This window comes from Diabrotica virgifera, chromosome 6, assembly GCF_917563875.1.
Source record: "Diabrotica virgifera virgifera chromosome 6, PGI_DIABVI_V3a".
Taxonomy (NCBI): domain Eukaryota; kingdom Metazoa; phylum Arthropoda; class Insecta; order Coleoptera; family Chrysomelidae; genus Diabrotica; species Diabrotica virgifera.
In genome coordinates this window covers 248,474,600-248,496,932 of record NC_065448.1, presented here as the reverse complement: position 1 = coordinate 248,496,932, position 22,333 = coordinate 248,474,600, and the positions used below count along the sequence as shown (strand labels likewise).

The 22,333-nt window shown below is 34.3% G+C and overlaps 1 protein-coding gene across 15 annotated transcripts in view; it reads right to left on the bottom strand.

The window, feature by feature from the left end:
- LOC126887500 (protein roadkill) overlaps positions 1-22,333 on the bottom strand; it is a 506,726-nt gene that overhangs the window by 361,545 nt on the left and 122,848 nt on the right. For 10 of the 15 annotated variants that reach the window (XR_007699085.1, XR_007699083.1, XR_007699080.1 and 7 more), the window contains exon 1: positions 7,328-7,464. The exons of the other annotated variants lie outside the window; for them this stretch is intronic. Coding sequence is in view for 2 of the 10 variants with exons in the window: in XM_050655113.1 (XP_050511070.1) it covers positions 7,328-7,350 (23 nt within the window). In the remaining 8 variants the exon portion in view is untranslated. Of the gene's footprint in view, positions 1-7,327; positions 7,465-22,333 lie in introns of those variants that run through there. 15 annotated transcript variants of the gene reach the window in all.

Sequence of the window (22,333 nt, the reverse complement as noted above, 5' to 3'; positions counted from 1 at the left end):
TACTCATTTGACGTTACAAGCTATGTACTCCTGTCAGGTCAAATCAATATTTAAAACTGTTTTGTCGCCATGGTAACTTTGAAACACGTGCGTTTTTGAAAGTTGAATTTAAACATGCTGAGGCGTACTTTAAATAAGCAAAATGGGTTACTAATAAAAAAGGAAGTTTTATTATATTCATCCTTCTTAGCTTAGTTATTAACTTTGAAACTTAAGTTGTAACTTTGAAACACGCGCGTTTTTGAAAGTTGAATTTAAACATGCTGAGGCGTACTTTAAATAAGCAAAATTGGGTACTAATAAAAAAGGAAGTTTTATTATATTCATCCTTCTTAGTTATTATTACTACAATATCGTAAAAACTTTTCGTTTAAAGATTGTAAGTGATATTTAATAAAAGACGAACAGAAATTTCGTTCAAATAGAAACATACCGAATTAAGAGGCTACATCAGCGAGTCATCAATATTCATTTTAGTAGTCGCACTAGTTCGAAGTTATTCAAAAGTTCTGTGAAGCTTTGGCAACAGTACATCGACAGTACGTGACACCAAAGAATATATACTCTAAACGCCTATATTCTTTGGTGACACTATCAAAACGAAGGCACAATATTGTGATAATAATAATACTCATAGGCGCGCTAAATATTGCCAAATCAGTCAGTTAAGTTCGACTTCTTGTTATAGATAATCGATTTTAGTAGTTACAATGGGACACAAAATATAGGCATCGCATAAAAAAGTTTATTTGAAGAAAGTATATGTTTTTGTTCTTCCTAATGGCGGTACATACTCGTTTTTTAATATTTTATTTAATTATAGAGTAATTTCCACATACTAACATATTTCCCAAATTGGAAATATATTTAAATCTAAAGCTGCAATCTTGGAGCGCGTTTTCCGTCTTGTTGACGCGCTGATATAGCCTCTTAATAAAAAAATTAACGTTCTCAATGTATTTATTAGGTAGAAATTTACGAAAGCAGGATGTTTTCCTTCTAAATACAAACAGTACCGAGAATAATTATTTCGATAAGTCAAAAAAAAATTTGCATCTGACCGGAATATTTAAAGAATCGAACAATAAACAAAGTACCGTTCAAAATATGAAGTAGTGGGCATATCTAGATCTCCGATAATAATTTATTTGTATGAAATTTTCGTTGCTCTGAATGTTTGTGAAATTGTTTTGTTGTTGATGGTGTGAAAGAAAGTAGGCTGTATTTAACATTCGATTTAATCTGTGTGGATTTATGTTCGTTTTGTACAAGTTAACGAATGCCACGAATAAACACTATGTTCTTGTAAGGTTCTTTTGTCAACTTTTTTGAAAATGGAGAACATGTATGATAGATTCCACTCATCTGAAATCTTCTTCCGTCCCTGCTTCAATTTTATTGAACAAGACTTACTTAAGACGTATTTTTCTTTATGTAAATTATCACAAAAAAAGGAACTTATTGATACCTTCTCGTACAATCGGCCATATTTTTTTTATTGTACATACACAAAAACAAGTAGAACTTTAATAAAATATTGTTTGTGTAGTGGATCGAAAACCTTTTTGACAAGGAAGTATGAATAATATTCGTTAATACATTTGAATAATAACAGTCGAGGTTAGGGATATTTTTTGCCATGCACAAGGTTGAACGGTTAAATTTGGAAATGTTAATTGTGACAATATTAGCACTAAATATATATATGTAGTTATATAATTTTCAGTGGTTTTTAGAAAAAGCTATTGGACTTTTTATCGTTCTATTAGAAAAGAATTACGCAGTTATAACAGGGAAGAAATCATATAATATGCTTGGTACAATATAAATCCCGATGCACGTCATCCGCGTCATAGAAAGTGTCGTCACAATACAAATAAAAAGTAAAGAAATTGAAGAAGGAGAGAAAGTCACTTATTTGGGATCAATGATGGAAAGAAAAGGAGGATGAGCGAAAGACATACAAGCAAGAACGACGAAGGCACAATTCGCCTTCAATGCGTTAAATAAAATCTGGCAAAAAAGTTGTTATGTTCGTGTAAAACTCCCTTAACCATGAATGTAGGTTGGTACTACTATCATCTGAACGACAGCTGTCAGATACTGAATACGGCGATAGAAAATGGAAACCATGTGCATAATTCCTTAAAATAAAGTATTTTACATCGAGTATTATTTCATTACAAATACTTACGTCCTTTGAGTACAAAGGACTTGACATTTGGCGACGAGGATGGGATACAAATATTACAGACACTACATCAACTACAGCCGGTACAAACACGAGTTCCTCGACTACAACTGCGATAGTTGCACCTGCTACAGCTCCAGTAATGTCTACACAAGTTTCTACATTCCAGTTTTCCGTTGAACCTTTTAACCAGACAGCTACAAAATGGTCCAGGTGGGTAAAACGGCTGGAAGGAGCATACAAAGTTTTTAAAATTCCAGAGGAAATGAAATTGCCCTATTTACTACATTACATGGGGTCGGAAGCATACGATACACTGTGTGATAAACTAGCTCCAGAGGTCCCTGAAGACAAGTCATATGAGGATACAGTTAAGTTAATGGATAATTTTTACAACCCTGCACCACTTGAAATTGCTGAAATATTTAGGTTTCAATCAAAAAGACAAGCAGAAGGCGAAAGTATACAAGAATACCTACATTCTCTACAGAAACTTGCCATAAACTGCAACTTTTCCACATATTTAAAAAGTGCTATACGAAATCAGTTTGTTTTTGGTTTACAGTCAAAGAGGATTCAAGCCAGACTATTAGAAACAAAGGGATTGGACTTGGACCGAGCTGTAGAAATTGCAGCAAGCATGGAAACTTCAGAAAAGGATAGTAATCAATTTTCTCACAACAATAATTACAATCAGGCTAGTATAAATGTTTTAAATGCGAAAGCAAAAAGTTCTCATAAAAATACAAACACTAGTAAATTTAATGATAATAATACAGTAAATAATCATAGTAGCTCTCCTAATAATACTTCTACAATGTCAAATAACCCTAATAGGGCTTGTTATAGATGCGGAGACACCTCGCATTTAGCCGATAAATGTAATAAAAAGCATTTAATCTGTAACTTTTGTAAAAACGTCGGACACATTCAAAAAGTTTGTTTAAAGGCACAACAAAATTCACACAGGCAAGTAAATTCAGTAAACTCTGCTCAAGAGGTCTTAGAAGTAAATGCTGGAAATTGCAAAGATAAATTTTTTATAAATTTAAAAGTGAATGGTAATATTTTAAATTTTGAAATTGATTCTGGCGCTGCTGTTACAATCATAAATAAAAATATATTTGAAAAATATTTTCCTGCATTACAATTACAAAAATCGGATGTTAAATTAACTACATACTGCAAAAATAATTTGAATGTTTTAGGTTTAGTTTCAGTGGAGGTTGAGCACCAGGAATTAAAGCACACTCTAAAGTTGTATGTGGTGGATGGTGATGGCTACTCACTGGTTGGTCGAGAGTGGATACATGCTCTGGAAATCAATTTACATCAGGTAAATACAATTCTACATGAAAATTTTGAAATTGCAACTTTGTTAGATAAATATAAACATTTATTTGAAAAGTCAGTTGGTGAAATAAAAGGGTTAGAGGCTGAAATTTATCTAAAACCTGGTACTAAAGCAAAATTTTGTAAGGCCCGTCCTGTAGCTTTTGCATTACGCCCTAAAGTTGAGGCAGAATTAGAGTCCTTAGTAAATCAGGGAGTCTTAAAGAAAGTAGCATTTTCGGACTGGGCAACTCCTATTGTTCCTGTAGTTAAACAAAATGGGGACATACGCATTTGTGGTGATTTTAAAATCACATTAAACCCTTGCATTGAAGTGGATGAATACCCTTTACCTACACCAGATGACCTACTTTCCCAATTAGCAGGTGGGGACAAATATACAAAAATAGATATTACGAAAGCTTACTTACACTTGCCAATAAAAGATGAAATGAAACATTTACTTACATTAAACACCCATAAAGGTTTATTTCAACCAAATCGATTAATGTTTGGAATTGCTAGTGCTCCTGCCAAATGGCAACGTTTAATGGAGCAAATGCTACAAGGAATAGATGGTATTTCAATATTTCAGGATGATATAAGAATTACAGCTCCAAATAATACCTTACATTTACAAAGACTTGAACAAGTTTTAAAGAAATTATCTGAACATAATTTACATATAAATTTGGATAAAAGCGAATTTTTCAAAGACGAGATTGACTACTGTGGATATAAGATGAGTAAAACGGGTGTGTCTACTAGTGCAGATAAGGTAACTGCAATTGCAAATGCTCCAATACCTACAAACAGAACTCAAGTTCGGAGTTTCTGTGGCCTAATTAATTATTACAGACGTTTTTTAAAAGATACTTCTACAATTTTACAACCATTAAATAATTTACTTAAAAAGAATGTCAATTTTAAATGGTCGAATACTTGTCAAACTGCGTTTGACAAAGCAAAAAAACTCATTTGTTCTAGAAATGTTTTATGTCACTATGACCCAAATTTACCATTAGTCCTAGCAACTGATGCATCACCCTATGGGGTAGGTGCAGTACTTTCACATATCTTTCCAGACGGTACAGAGAGACCCTTACAGTTTGCTTCTCAAACTCTTACTACTACACAGCAAAGGTACTCACAAATAGACAAAGAAGCTTACAGCATAATTTTTGGAGTAAAAAAATTTTACAATTATTTATGTGCTAGGAAATTTACTTTGCTCACTGATCATAAACCGTTAGTTCAAATTTTTGCACCTGATAAAAGCCTACCAGTTTTAAGTGCAACAAGAATGCAACATTATGCAATTTTCTTACAAGGTTTGAATTATGACATTCGTTACAAAAATACAGATTCTCATCTCAATGCTGACGCACTTTCACGTCTACCTATAAAATCAGAACAAAATTTCACACATGATGAGCCAGATATTTTTGAAATAAATCAAATTGAAACTTTGCCTACAAATATTAGAGATCTAGCTTTTCATACAAAAAATGATCATACCTTAAAAAAATTACTTGTTGGGTTAAAAACAGGAAAACCTGTTGATAAACGATTTAGCTTCAATATAAATCAAGCTGAATTTTCATTACAATCTGATGTTATTATGAGAGGACAAAGAGTAGTTATACCTACTAAATTGAGAAATAAAATTTTGACAGAATTACATACTGCACATTTTGGAATAGTTAGAATGAAATCTTTAGCTCGTAGTTATTGCTGGTGGCCTCACATAGACCAGGATATTGAGTCACTTTGTAAAAATTGTTTAGAGTGCAATAAGCACAAGAACAACCCAATTAAAGATAATTCTCATATATGGGAACCACCAAAATTTTGTTTTGAACGAGTGCATGCTGATTACGCTGGACCTTTCAATGGAGGTTATTATTTTATATTGGTAGATTCCTTCAGTAAATGGCCTGAAATTCATTTTACAAAAAATACTACTACAAAAACTACTATTGAAATTTGCCGAAAAATTTTTACAACTTTTGGTATTCCTAAAGTTTTTGTTACAGACAATGGTAGACAATTTGACTCTCATGAGTTTAGAACTTTTATGAAAGATAATGGAATTACACAAAAATTTACTGCACCCTACCATCCTGCAACTAATGGACAGGGAGAGAGATATGTCCAAATACTGAAAAAATGTTTAAGGGCTATGCGAAGTGAGGGAAATGACAGGGAGTTTGAATTATGTAAGCTACTTATGCAATACCGCAGAAGCCCACATACAGTTACAGGTAAAAGTCCCTCAGAACTTATGTTAGGAAGACAAATAAGGAATAGATTAGATTTACTTAAACCTTCATGTAGTGATAGAGTTACCTATACTGATATGAGTCTAAGAAACTTTGATATAGGAACTAGGGTTTCCGTGAGGGATTATTTTCATTCTAAATGGCAATTTGGCATTATTGTACTCAGATTAGGGTTATTGCATTATTTAATTCAGTTAGATGATGGTAGAACATGGAAACGTCATGTAGACCAAATACGGCAAATTGGGGAATATACTCCATCTCAAAATAATCCAACATGTTACATTCCGGATACCATTACTCACAATTTGATTCCGAGGGAGGCATCAATTCCAGAGCACAGTGTCTCACCACCACCTACCGAAGTGATTACTGATGAATCCGAAATTTCAAACAATATGGAAAGTTCGAATAGTGTACCTGGGGCTCAAACTGAAACTGAGGAACCCATTTTAAGGCGTTCCACTAGAGTAAGGAAACCTGTTACCAGACTGAATTTGTAAGTACTTTTACTTCTAGTTAACTTTTGTAATTCATGGTCAAGGGAGGAGGTGTTATGTTCGTGTAAAACTCCCTTAACCATGAATGTAGGTTGGTACTACTATCATCTGAACGACAGCTGTCAGATACTGAATACGGCGATAGAAAATGGAAACCATGTGCATAATTCCTTAAAATAAAGTATTTTACATCGAGTATTATTTCATTACAAATACTTACGTCCTTTGAGTACAAAGGACTTGACAAAAGTGAAATATCAGAAGCAACAAAAATCAATGTATTCAATACTTGTGTAAAAAGCGTATTACTCTACGGAGCAGAAACTTGGAAGAACGACGAAAGCACAACAACGAGGCTACAGACTTTTACAAAATGGCTCCTTAAGAAAGATCCTAAAAATTTACTGGCCTAATAAAATAACGAACGTAGAACTCTGGAAAAGAAGAAAACAAACCAGTATAATAACAACAATTAAACAGAAGAAATGGAAATGGATTGTCAATACGCTAAGGAAAGATTCTAATAACATAACAAGACAAGCACTCGAATTCAACCTGGGGGAGACAAGAAAGAGAGGAAGACCAGATAATAATATCTGAAAGAAATCAGTAACACAACAGAATCGGTTTAAGAGGGGGGAAAGCGAAAAACAAAGCAAGAAACAGAGGAGAATGGAAGGAACTGGTACACAGATTAACCAGAGAATCAACAATAGGAGATGCACTGAGCTGGCCACATTAAAAATATATGATTATGATTTATATAAAAAAAACTTATAATTGATAATTATTTCGTCTTAAAACGTTCAAAAAAATTAAAATATTGTAGAAACATTAAAAAAACAAGTGTTCTATTACTTAACGCAACTTTCAAATAAGCGGTTATAAAAATCGAAAATACCCTACATGTGTTTTTGCAATAATTAAAAGCTTTAATGGAAAAAACACGGCATCAAATCAATCGGAAAGGCAAATATATCAATCCCGTATGTCGAAAACACGTGAACCAGGTGAGTACTTACTTAAAGTCACGAAATATCGCCATCTTAACAGAAAACACACGTGATTTTCAACGTTTCCTCTAATGAGTAAAATAATGAAAGATCCTGCTGCTCGTACTTTTGCAGGATTACGACCGTGTAACGTTTCCATGTGTTTATTTTTTTTACAACGAGAGTGGAACACGTGACAAGGACGTACATTTTTAGTCCAGTCTGTATGCTCGGCACCGTTAGGTAAATTATTCCGATTCGTTTTTTTTTGCACAATCTTACTCAAAATGAGGTCCTTATAACAAATCCAGACTGTTTCACATTATAAGAATTTAAACGTGCTAGGGCATGGTACAAAGACGACAGGTACGATATTGCGCATGCGACTATCAGCTGATCGCGTTCTGTCGACGTCACAATGAGAGTAGCCGCTGTTGGAATACATATGTTTATATGGGAGTTTTAATCGATTTTTTAGCTTTTGGGGAGATTTTTGTGAGATTTAAATTGATTAGTAAGCTTGTTAGTGTGAAAGAATTATTATTTACCCCTTAATGTATTGTCTCCAAAATTAGTTTATTTAAAACACAAATGAAGGGTATCTTAAAATAAGTTTGTTGTAGTTTATTATTCTGAGATGTTTGATAGTTTAAAATTTATTGTTTATAAAGTATAGCCTTCTTAAATCTTTTGTAAATGGGTTCCGTTAATAAATAAATAATCTACAAATTAGTTTTGAAATTTCTTTCGGTCGACAAATTATTGAATTTTACAGAAATTATTGAAATATAAAGATGGATATATAATATATATATAAATATAAATATAATTTATAATATTGGTGATTTGATGATTGGATATACTATATCAATTATATCCAATGTTCTTAATTACAATTTACGGTATATATTTCGGAATGTACCTACTCAATTTCCTATGCTAAATAGTTTAAATTTCAAAATTGCTGTAGTAAGTATTTTATATTGAAGACCAAAGTAATAATTATTATTCATCAAATTTTGTCCTATCGCAAAACAAAATTCTGACATAAATTCGTACCAGTTATCAATATGTAGTTCCAACTGGACGTTATTAGATAAAAAATAAATATCATCTTGCAGTGACTCAACCCCGGCTGGGCATTGGGCAATGGGCAATAAAAATAGGTAATAATACCTACATATTTAGATACTGCCACCTACCACATGTATATCCTTACTGCCATTTAGGTATTATATTATACCAAAGAATACTAACACTGTTAGTATGCTTTGATTATACGTTTCTAAACCTTCTTTGCAAGTGCTTGGAAATTTTTAGGATTAATAAGAATATTTATTTAAGTTACGTTAATTTAATTTAAGTGAAGACACATTAAAAGGTTTATTTGAGGATATAAAATTAAAAGTCGATATAAAACATATTCTTACGTACAATCTAAACCAAGATGTATGTACATCAGAATTTTTTTGGCAATATGAGGAGAGCTGGTGGCTTACATGACCATCCCGATGCGGTGGAATTCCGCTACCGCGTAAAAACTATATTTTTGGGAAGGAGTGAAGGGAGTTTATTCGAAGCTGGTAACACAGAGGCTGGTGAGGTCACGGATGGTCCAATCGATAATTTAGGTGAAGTTTGTTATGCAAAACATACTTCTCAGATGTATCTGACGATGCAGAAAAAGAAAAAGTGGATGCAGACGTCGAAGAAATAAACCAATTACAATATGATGCATTGGAATATGCCAGTGGGTATATCTGCAAGCAGTTAGATTTGTCTGAAAGTACGGATACTTCCACTTACACGTGGATTGACCAAGTATCCGAAGGGGCCTAAAGAAACCTCCAGAAGAATTGGTGGTAAAAATGCATCAACTGGGCACTATATTTAATACTTTCAATGGGTCTGGACTTCAGTTAAAGTCGGGGAAAAATTATTTGCAACGACTGATTGATTTGTCTGAAAAGATTGAATGTGATTTCAAAACCAAACACATGTTCTTTCGGTCGCGCATGTATTTTAGGATTAAGAAATTAAACTTAACACTTAAAGAAACAATGAGAAATAAGAGAAAATTAAAGAAAATTGTAATTAAGTCTTGTGTTTTATTTGTTTTGTGATTTTGTTTCAGACCATTAATAATCAATTATTTTCATATGTTTACGTGCAACTGAATGAAGGCTCGATTATTAGGCGCCCATGCATATGGGTAGGGGGGGGCGCGTGGCCCCCCATGGCTTTTCAGGTGCTTTAAACTATATATTGACATCCAAAGTATACAAAATGTAATGTGAAACATCTTCACGTCTAGCCCCCTACAAATTTTTATATGTACACCCATGGCTTGATCCCCTCCTTAACACTGGCACCAAATAAGACAAGCCAATCAAAAACAAGCTCGTAAAATTTATTTAAAAAGCGACGAATACAAAAAACATTTTAAATATAACTCACAAATTTATTTTAGAAATTTATTTTTGTTCATTGTATTGTTAATTAATTTTTTAAATCAAAATAATAAAACACGTACATTTCAATAGATCCGAAATAGTTAAGCAGAAATTATATTAATATATTAAAATGACTATTTATGACCAATTTAAAACTAATTGTGTTCCGAGCGCTAATGTTTTAAATGGGAAATATTTAAAATAACTCTCATTGTGACGTCATGCGCGAACTCATCCGAATTTCGGATATTCCGGCTATCGTACCTCTAGGGTAAGAACGCACGACGACATTCCAATGGTGGCTCATGTAATCATATGGAGCCTTTCTCACTAGACGGTCGCGGTGGTTGGAACGTTCGGTGAAGTCGCCGTGTTTATGCCATCCCTCGCTTACAACAACAGACGGCAGCCGTGTCGTCTTTACGCACCCAGTAGCATAGGGGACTTAATGCATCCTTTTATATGATACTGTCGTTCAGTCGCACGAAGGTAGTTTCCTTGGTTGTTTGGTACATTATTTCCATTTACACTTTGTGGCTGTTTGAAGTAGGTGCATATATTTTATATTATGATGTCTCAGATTGATAGTGAAATATTAATAACATTAATTGAAGCGAGACCTGTTCTTTGGGACAAAACAATAGAAATATATAAAAATAAAAAATTTGACGAGAAATGCTTGGAATGGTGTATGCCGTGCACTTAACAGTGAATTTGACGAATTAGGTGATAAAGAAAAAACACATTTTATAAGTTCAGCAAAATTAATTATATGTTACTGATAACAACAGTAATAAAACCTGCTAAGTATATTATAATAAACTTTATTTTACATAGTTGCAATTAACGTTGAGTATAGAGGGTGTTCCATCAATATGTGTGAATATAAAAATATATAAATCGTGTCTTTTTGCGTTAATAGGATGGACCCAATGAATTCGGTTCCTCTTTCTTCGGCGATAACGTAACCATAACGCTATAATTTGATTTCGCTCCATATAATATACCTTTTATTCTACGAAATTATATTTAGTTTTATAGGGTAAACGACTCGGTGAAGACTGGAGTAGGGCGGCGGTCACGTCTTGTGTGAAATTATCTAAAAACAACATTTAAAACGAGGGGAATAACATTTAAAAATAAATGGATGACAGAGGGTCTTTTCAATTCTGTACATGAAAAACATAGATTGTAATGTTGTTCTAAAGCTGTTTTCTAGTGCAATTTTTATAATAAACTGTTCTAAATGGGAAATAAGCCACAATTTAACTAAAAAAATAATTTTATTAACGTTTCGACGTCCAAATCGGATGTCGAAACGTGAATAAAATAATTTTTTTAGTTCAATTGTGACTTATTGCCCATTTACAATAGTTTATTACATAGATTGTATGAGCTAATTAGATGAGCTTATCCAAGATTCCACAAATAACTTAGTAGAACAACGATTATAAAAACAAATTAAGACTTTTAATTAAAAACATAAGAAATAATAACTGACAAAAGAGAAATTGCAAATGAATTAAATACGCATTACAGTACATTAGGACAAAAGTATGGACAAAAAATACCCATTTGTAATGATACATCGTCATGATACGTATCAGTCATCGTATCATGTACCTACCTCAGCCACAAAGTGTAAATAAAAATAATATACCAAACAACAGCAAAATATCTTCGTGCGACTCAATTCTTATTGTGTGAAAAGGATAGGTGCATCAAAACTACTTCACGAGAAAACCATCGCAGGTTCTAAATTCTTAAGCCGGCCTCAAACGACTCGTGTACTTCGCAAGTACAGAATTATTCGCCTACTTGGAAAGTATACGAGTTTGCGATTGCAATGACAAACAGGGCACTCACACGACGTGTACAATTTACAAGTACGCGAGCGTAAACATTTGGCTTAACGACCTTGACAAATGAATCAGTGGTGTGATTACTAATAAATAGACTAGGACATTTAAGAAAAAATAAATCTATGTTTAAATATAGCATGTACAAAGTTACAACTGTTTTCATTGTGTTCAGGATGACACCAGTAAAAAAGTCAACAATAGAAAAATGGCTGAAATGCATAGTTGCATTTTAAAGTGCATGATATGCATCCAAAAGTGCTTAAACATGTCAAAATAAGTGTAGGGCCAGATTTTGTTACTCGGCGAATACGCCATCAGCCATCAGAACTGACCATCGGGGCACCTGGTGTCCAGGTTCACTGCTAAGGCACGTCATCTAGAGTTTAGAGGGTTTTCGGCACTAAATTTATGCAAACAGATTACTCGGGAGTTTTTGGGGTAGCTGAGCAAAAATACGCCATCAAAAACGACCCCCCATTGCACCGGACCGGATACCCAAAAACCCTCCAAACTCCTGAAAATAACATGCCTTAGCATTGTGTACCAGGTGGTCGGGGGGTCGGTTCTGATGGCGTATTCGTATTCAGCGACCCCAAAAACCGCCTACTTAATCTATCAGCATGCATTCAGTGCCGAAAACCTTAAAAACCCCAGAAGATGACGTGCCTCAGAAGTGACCACGGGCACAAGGTGCTCCGGGGGTCGGTTCTGATGGAGTATTCGTGTTCAGCAGCACCCAAACCCCCGTATAATCCGTTTTCATTAATTTAGTACCAAAATCCCTCGAAACTCCAGAAGATGACGTGCTACAGCAGTAACCCTGGGCAATAGGGGCTAAGGGGGTCGGTTCTGATGGCATATTCAACAAACCTCCCAAGTAAACTGATTGCATCAATTTAGGGCCTTTAGCCCTCGAACCTCCAGATGACGTGCCCTAGCAGTGAACCTGGGCACCAGGTGCTCCAGGGGTAGGTTCTGATAATGTAGTCATGTTCCGCGACCTCAAAAACCTCGCGAGTAACAAAACTTGGCCCTTAATATGCTTATTTTGACATGTTTATGCACTTTTTAATTAGAGGCATAATAAAAGAGGCATATCCACCCATTTTTCTATTGTAGACTTTTTTCCTGACATCATCCTGAACACAATGCAAAACTAGCAAGTCTCTAGGTGGTGTGTTTATAAATCGGTTTATTCCGGTGTTTTTAGTGCTAAATGCACTGGTCTAAATGAATAGTCGCAGTAAATGCCAATTATTTATACATTTCGTTTGACCGCCTCTGCAAGTATGGACAAGTATGTACTTAGCAAGTGTGCGAATAATCGTGATCCCTTTGACTCGGGTCATTTTTACCGACAACAGTTGGAAGACGAACGAGTGGCAACGAGTGACAAATAATGACGACATGGCAAGTACACGAGTCGTTTGAGTCCGGCTTTATAATGTGAAACAGACCCATTGGGTGCCACGCGGTAGCGCGGTCGGAAAATTGTTTAAACGATTTTTTTAAACAAATTAAAGAAAAAACATTTTTTCACCTCGGAAACTTTAATTTGGTCACTTTCTGATTTTTAAAATAATAACTTTTAACCGATTTATAGTCATTTTCGCGTTTTCCAATTTTAAATCGCGTATAACTCGACAACAATCAATTTTAGAGAAAAATCACAAGATACCTTTTTTAATCAGAATAACCCAAAGAATATACACTCACCGGCAGAGAAAACGGGCACCCCAAAAAATGGGTCATTTTTAATGTCTTGTATTTCCTAAACCTGATGTCCGATTTAAGTAATTTTTTTAATATGTTATAGCCTTATTCTTTATCAATATCGCTGTAATAATATTGTTGCTAGACAGGTACATTGTCATTGTATACAGGGTGTACGAATCAAACTGTGTTTTTTTTTCTCAAACTTTGGAACACCCTGTGGAATGTTCTAGCTTTTATAAAATACTGAAATTATAACCAAACTATAGCCTCAGGTTTTCTTAACATTCTGTTTTTTGATTCATTCGCTTATGTTGGATAATAAAAAAGTTAAGCACTTTAACAACTACCCCTGTTTTTCGTTAATACAGGGTGTTTCTAAATAAGTGCGACAAACTAAGGGGCAATTCTGCATGATAAAATAATGACAGTTTGCTTTATAAACCTATGCCCGCAAATGCTTCGTTTCCGAGATAGGGGGTGTTGAAATTGTTCTTACAAACTAACGATTTATTTATTTCTCTAAAACGATTTGTGATATGCAAATGAAATTTGGTAGATTTTAAGAGGTAGTTATTGCGCATTTTTTGGCATACAATTAAGAATTTTATATTCACCATTGGCGTGCATACGGGTATAAATATTTTAGATATATCCCGTATGCACGCCAATGGTGAATATAAAATTCTCAATTGTATGCCAAAAAATGCGCAATAACTAGCTCTTAAAATCTACCAAATTTCATTTGCATATCACAAACCGTTTTAGAGCAATAAATAAATCGTCAGTTTGTAAGAACAATTTCAACACCCCCTATCTCAGAAACGAAATATTTGCGGGCATAAGTTTATAAAGCAAACTGTCATTATTTTATCATGCAGAATTACCCCTTAAAGCTTGCCGTACTTATTGAAAAACACCCTGTATTGACGAAAAACAGGGGTAGTTGTTAAAGTGCCTAACTTTTTTATTATCCAACATAAGCGAATGAAAAAAAAACAGAATGTTAAGAAAATCTGTGGCTATAGTTGGGTTTTAATTTTTGTATTTTATAAAAGCTAGAACATTCCACAGGGTGTTCCAAAGTTTGAGAAAAAAAAACACAGTTTGATTCGTACACCCTGTATACAATGACAATGTACCTGTCTAGCAACAATATTATTACAGCAATATTGATAAAGAATAAGGCTATAACATATTAAAAAAAATACTTAAATCGGACATCAGGTTTAGGAAATACAAGACATTAAAAATGACCCATTTTTTGGGGTGCCCGTTTTCTCTGCCGGTGAGTGTAGGTAAACAAAATTGTCCGAAATAAAAAACTGATTTTTTGAATTTGTTTAAAAAAAATTGTGTAAACAATTTTCTTACCGCGGTACAGCCTGTCACCCTGTGGATTTGTTATAAAGACCTCTTTTTCAGTAAGTTTGTACAAAAAAAAACAAAACGGAATAATTTACCTAACGGGGGCGAAGATACAACCTGGACTAACGCACAAAACAGATACATTTTACTTGCGTTGCGTACTTCAACGAATACAGGCTCGTATCAGTTATTTTCGGTTTCGGGTTCGAACCCCGTCCTTCAATTCGACAATAACGATTATTTATTTTTGATCGTTTCTGAAAATTTAATGAAACCATGGTAAAATTGTGACACAACTATAAAAGAAAAAAGTTATGTCCGATTTATGTAACAAAGTAAACAGAGAGTTTGTGTTTACTACTTGGCAGTCATTAAGAAAACAAAGTTTGAGGGGTTTTATTGAAGTAGTAATACGAGTATGTATTCTATTAATGAATACAGGAGCTTAAATAAATCTCATCAATGTCAATGTTTTAAATTCTCATTTTATTTTGCTGTCATTGTTTGCAAAAAAAGACGAAAGTTTTGGTAGATGGGGAAAAATCAATAGAATAAAAATTCTTACGCATAATACAATAAATCTAGAAGCAAATAAATGCGTCGAAATGACATAAGCTAAATAAATAAATCTAGAAGCAAATGCATTGCCGTTAGAATTATTATTAAATGTAACTATTAAATCAACCCTAAACATCCATCCTTGGACATGGGCCTCCTCTTCGTTCTTCCATGCCTCTCTATCTTGGGCATTTTGTATCTATTTTGACCCGACGTATTTCTTCAGGTTATATGACCATCGTATTTGTGGCCTTCCCCTTTATTATTCCACGGTCTCCAACGTATAATCATCTTAGTCCACCTTTCATCCTTCTGCCTTAGGGTATTTCCGGCGAACTTCCATTTAAAAGATGAAGTTTTCGATCCTAATAGCATTATTAATGATATTTAAAAAATATTAAAATATTACTAAAAGATTTTTAAATTGAAAACTTACTGGTCCATTTCCTTGGTAACACCTCCAAGGCTTCTAAAATTTGCTGGCTAAATGGATGCTGAAGCAAAGAAGACAAGAGGGAATTCAAAAAACTTACAATGCACGACCCCGTCTGTTCAGCTGGTAAATTCCAACAGAAAATGGACCTAGTTACTCGAAGAAGTAAAGACCAATATAAAAATAAAATAAAAATTTTATTTTTAATTCATGTTGTTCTGGAAGCTATTTTCTTGTGGCATTTTTATAATCAAGTATATTCAAATGGGAAATAAGCCACAATTTTACCTAAAAATGATTTTATTAAAGTTTCGACGCCCAAGTCGGGTGTCGTTGTCAAAATACAAAATAATACTAAATAAACAAAAATGTTGTTGCTTAGTAAAAAATTCTTCTAATAATTTATTTAATCTGACTCATTTATATCGGCAAATCAGACACGTATTATACATTTTAAAGTAGACGACTTTAAAATGATATTGCCAATATTGAAGAGTTGCGTTCCTGGGACGACTTTACTAAAAGATAGTTCATTCGATTACATGAAATCAATCCCAACTCAAGAATATCCGCCACAAAAAATCATAGCATGTGATCTGTCTTTAAAATGACAACCAAATGCAACGGTGGCACTGAAATTCTCGTGTTAGAGATTCCATAGTAAATCACGAGGGAAAACCAGGAAAAACCTCGTGATACTATCCCGACATCGTAAGTATTTGGGTTTACATTTAGTTTACTCTCAAAACTAATACCAAATTCTGACTTGATATTTTAAATTTTAAATAATACTAAAATACTAAATATGTACTAACTCGATATGTTACTGATTTACTAATTGTGGTATTTTCTTTCTATTGACTTCCTCCTTTAATATGGGTAACCACATGCTACTGCATTCTACCGAGGAATTTGCGACACAATTGGTTTCATTTAGCATAATTAGAGCCGGTAGAATGCAGTAGGATGTGGTTACCCATATTAAAGGAGGAAGTCAATAGAAAGAAAATACCACAATTAGTAAATCAGTAACATATCGAGTTAGTACATATTTAGTATTTTAGTATTATTTAAAATTTAAAATATCAAGTCAGAATTTGGTATTAGTTTTTGAGAGTAAACTAAAAGTAAACCCAAATACTTACGATGTCGGGATAGTATCACGAGGTTTTTCCTGGTTTTCCCTCGTGATTTACTATGGAATCTCTAACGCGAGAATTTCAGTGCCACCGTTGCATTTGGTTGTCATTTTCAAGACAGATCACATGCTATGATTTTTTGTGGCGGATATTCTTGAGTTGGGATTGATTTCATGTAATCGAATGAACTATCTTTTAGTAAAGTCGTCCCAGGAACGCAACTCTTCAATATTGGCAATATCATTTTAAAGTCGTCTACTTTAAAATGTATAATCTATCTATCTAATTAGCCTTCTTCGGTCCATCTTTGGACATAGGCCTCCCCAATCCTTTTCCATTCTTCTCTGTCTGTCGCTACAGTTATCCACCTAGAGCCAACGTGCTTCTTGACATCATCTGCCCATCTCATTTGTGGTCTTCCTCTGCTTCGTTTATATTGCCACGGTCTCCAATTTATGAGAATTTTGTTCCATCGGTCTTCCTTTTGTCTTATAGTGTGTCCGGCAAATCTCCATTTCAACTTTGCAACTTCTCGTCTAACATCCCTAACTTTGGTTTTCTCTCTTATCCACTCGTTTCTCTTTTTATCCAATAGTTTTATGTGCAACATTTGCCTTTCCATTGCTCTTTGCGTCTTTATGATCTTGTCCATGTTTGCTTTTGTAAACGTCCACGTTTGTGAACCATAAGTGAGAACAGGGAGTACGCATTGATTGTATACCTTGGTCTTAAGATGTTGTGGATATCTTTTGTTTTTAAGGATGTAGCTTAGTTTTCCAAATGCCGCCCATGCCAGTCTAACTCGTCTTTTGATCTCTGCTGTTTGGTTTTCCTTGTTAAGTTTTATAATTTGACCCAGATATATATAATCGTGAACTTGTTCTATTTCATCTTGTCCGATCCTCATTGTGATGTCCTCATCTGTATTTGTTATGATTTTGGTCTTGCTGTAATTCATATTAAGGCCTATCTTTCCGGCTTCTATGTCCAGTTCTTTCATCATTTCAAACAATTCTTCTTTTTTATCGGTTATCAATACGATGTCATCGGCGTACCTTAGATGGTTCAAGCGTTGTCCACAAAATGTATAATACGTGTCTGAATTGCCGATATAAATGAGTCAGATTAAATAAATTATTAGAAGAATTTTTTACTAAGCAACAACATTTTTGTTTATTTAGTATTATTTTGTATTTTGACAACGACACCCGACTTGGGCGTCGAAACGTTAATAAAATCATTTTTAGGTAAAATTGTGGCTTATTTCCCATTTGAATATACTTGATTTTTAATTCAGTTGCAATGCGAAGGCAAAAAATCTTACTTTTCAATTAGAATACGGAGCGCAGTCCAGTCCTCTGAATCGCGATTTTCGGCTCTTATTGGAGCCTCATAGGAGAGAACGTATGCTTGTTCTCCATACTCTCGGTGCTGATCAGTTGGAGTATGGAGAACAAGCCTACGTTCCCTCCGATGAGGCTCCAATAAGAGTCGAAAATCGCGATTCAGAGGACTGGACTGCGCTCCGTATTCTAATTGAAAAGTAAGATTGTTTTGCCTTCGCATTGAAACTGAATTAAAAATAAAATTTTTATTTTATTTTTTCATTTAAACTTTGCTACTTGGGTTGAAACATCTCTCACTTTTGTTTTGTTACGGATCCATTCGTTTCTTTTCCTGTCTGTTAATTTAATGTTCAGCATTTGTCTTTCCATGGATCTATGGATCATGGATTGCTTGTTTTTTTATATTTTTTTTTGTAAAGTCAAGGTCCGAGAGCAATATCTGAGGACAGGTAGTATACATTGATTGAAGATTCTTGTTTTTAAATTATTCGGGGTATTTTCTGTTCTTTCAAATATAATATATAAGGCAGTTTTTCGAATGATGTCCAGGCCAATCTTATTCTTCTCTTCATTTCTTCGGTCTGATTTTCTTTATTTAATGAGTTGATTTATTGATTTGTCCTAGATATATACATATACTCTTTTATTTATTACATTCTTGTTTATGGCAGTGTAATTATTATTAGTTCTTCTTGTTGATTGGTCATGGTTTTTGTTTTACTATAATTATTTTCAGTCTTAATCTTTGTCCATTCTCGATCTAGTATAGTTCTTCCATAATTTTTTATAATTCTTTTTTAATTTGTTTTAAAAGTTTAAATGTAACATAATCTCTGAGTTAGTTAAATAGAAAATAACAACATTATGGCCTAACACTTTGTCTGAAATTTCTATAAGAAATTAAAGTAAGACCAACAAATTATATCAATTCACATTCACCATTTTAAGAATAACACAATAAAAAAAATGTTATCATTACTTTAAAATACAAGTAATACGTACCCACGCAAGTGATTATTTATGAATTTGGAACTTACCTAGAAAGAAAAAACAGTAGATAGATAGATATTAGACCATTATTTGAAAATCGATTAAAAAATATACAAATTAAAATTTTTTGTTAAAATAGATACAGTGGAACCCCGGTAAGTCGGCCTCCGATAGCCAGGAAGTCCGGCTAACCCGGGCCGATTTTCATCAGACAAAACAAACATTTTTTCACTTTGACCAAGTTTTTTACCAAGAAATAAACAATACTGCATACAACTGTACGTAATTTAGATGTACTGTGCATATTTATAATATATGTATTTCATGTTTTTGCAATTATAATGGAGCTTATCTGTAAGTATACCGTGTTTTATTAATTTTTACCATATTCTCCGGCTAACCCGGATTTTCGATAACGACCGGATCGGCCGCGGTCCCGATTAATCCGACTTATCGAGGTTCCACTGTATTTTAACATAAAACGATAAAATATGGATTTAACGAAAGATCATCATCATAGTCATTAACATCTTAGTAGATGTGTTGTGGTTCATAATTGGGCTTCAGCAGCTCGGACAGTTTGATTGATAATATTTCTCCACTGGTCGCGGTCATCAGTTACATGTATTGCCTCAGTATACTGTTTGTTGAGAAGCTTTTTAGTAATGTCCGCCCATCGCTGTGGAGATCTTCCGCGTTGGCGTTGAGTCTGAGGCCTTCCTTGGACCACCAACCGCTCCATTTTGTGATCACTCCGATGGATATGACCAAAGAACTTTAAAATTCTAGAGTAAACGGTACTGGAGAGACGCTGATCCGGTTTAATTTCATCCAGAACCGAGACATTTGTACGGCGAGCCGTCCATGGAATTCGAAGCAGGCGTCTCCATGTCCACATTTCAAAGGCGTCTATACGTCGTCTATCTGATTCTTTGACTGTCCATGTCTCGCATGCATAGTAAAATATGGAAAAGACCAGAGTTGAAACGAGTCTTTTTGTTTGTCATAGTAATGTGACGATCACGCCAGACCCCGTTTAGTTCACTCATTGCTGCTCTTGCTAGTTGAATGCGTCTTCTAATTTCGGGTTCACAACTGCCTGTGTTGTTAACTAGAGCTCCAAGATATATCATAGATGAGACTACCTCGCATCCCGCAATAGTTTGGGTTTCAGGAAACTGTTGTTGGCGATCAATAACCATGATTTTGGTTTTGTTGTAGTTAACCATGAGTCCAAATTTAGCACTTTCTTCCTCGAGTTTTATTAATAATTCAATAATTTCTTCTGGAGTAGAGGCTAGAAGTGTAGTGTCGTCTGCGAAACGCAAGTTAGATATCTTAACACCACCTAGGTTTACTCCTCCCTCCCAACCATCCAAGACTCTGCGCATTATGAACTCCGAATAGATGTTAAATAATAAGGGAGATAAAACGCATCCTTGGCGTACTCCCTTCTCCAAAGTGCATTTGTCAGACAGGTATCCGTCCATTCGAATATATGCCAGGTTATCTTGGTACAGTTTGCTAATAAGGTGAGTCAAGTGTTTAGGTACACCCATTGTCGTCAATATGTTCCATAGTTTGTCCCATCTAACATTATCAAAGGCCTTTGTATAATCGACGAAACATATAAATATCGGGATCTGGTATTCTCTGGCTTTTTCTATGATGTTTCTTACATTAAGGATTTGTTCTCTAGTACCTCTGCCCTTTACAAATCCAGCCTGCTCAGGTGCTATTTGCCAACTTATGAAGTTTTCTAGACGCCGTTGCAGTATGTAGAGGATCACCTTACTGGCGTGTGATATTAGAGCTAATAGCCTGTAGTTGTTACAATTATTTGTTGAACCTTTCTTATGAAGAGGTATGATTATGGTCTTTCTCCAATCCTCAGGCCAAACGCCTGTGTGCCATATTTCATTACACAATCGCTGTAATATTTTCACTCCACATTCCGGAAGATGCTTCAAGACGTCTGCAGTAATGAGATCATATCCTGCTGCTTTGTTTAACTTAAGTCTTTTTAAAGCGAATTCCACCTCGGAAAAAAGTATGTCAGGTTCAGATTCAAAACTAGTGTGGTGTGTCTCTGTTGAAGGAGAATGGAAAGTGGAGGTCTGGCAGTCAGGTACAAACGGGGTGTCCGCCGGCATCTGGTCCGTATTGGCGTATAAAGACTTACAATACGCCCTCCAAACATCAATAACCTTGTCCAAATCCGTCTGTACATTACCTTCATCATCTTTGATAGACCAAGATTTCTGTTTGAATTTACGTGTGAGTAGTCTGACTTTATCAAAGAGTTCTTTGGTGTTATTTGTGTCGGCATGTAGTTGAATTTCTCTGCAGATTTTCTCTATATGCTTGTTTTTGTCTCGTCTACAAGCAGCCTGAATAGCTCTAGATAGCTGTCGGTACTGGGAATTCCTGAGAGGGTTCTCGATTCCAGCAATTTTAAGTTTTCTACGTTCTTCAACGAGGATAAAATATGGATTTAACGAAAGATATCGTATTCTAAATAGTTTTGGCTACATTCATTCATTCACACTATAGTCCAGGGCGCATCTGTTTTGAGATGGACGTTGAGAGGTGACTCAAATTTTTTTGCAGAAATTGCTTGAAAATAGCTCAAATAATAATATTTGAGTTACCCTCCCTCTCAAACAGGTACGGAACATTGTTTAAATAATCAAAATGGCAAAATATGAAGGAAAAATTCGAATTTTTTATTGGTTTTTGGATTATAACTTTAAAACTGTTCATTTCTGAGAAAAGTTGTACTGACATAAAAGTTGCGTAATTAAATTTTCTACAGTATAGAATTGGTTAAAAATTTAAGAAATAGTCACCCTTGTTGCAAAATAGCAATAATTGCGACAAAAACATACAAAAACAAGTATTCGCCTTTTACGTTTTTCAGCCATTTATGCTACAATTAGGACCTTCATATTTTACCCAGAAAAACTTTATGATATAGTAAAAGAACACTAATTTTTATTAAGATCGGTTTAATAGATTTTGCAAAATAAATTTTGCAATCCAGCTTTCGCAAAAAAAATTCATTTTTTTAAAATGTTGCAGGACTGAAAATAAAGCAGATAGCAAGTTGAATTTTTTTGCTTATATAAGTAAGTGTACTGTACCTTTCATTTTCAATTTACAAAATTAAAATCG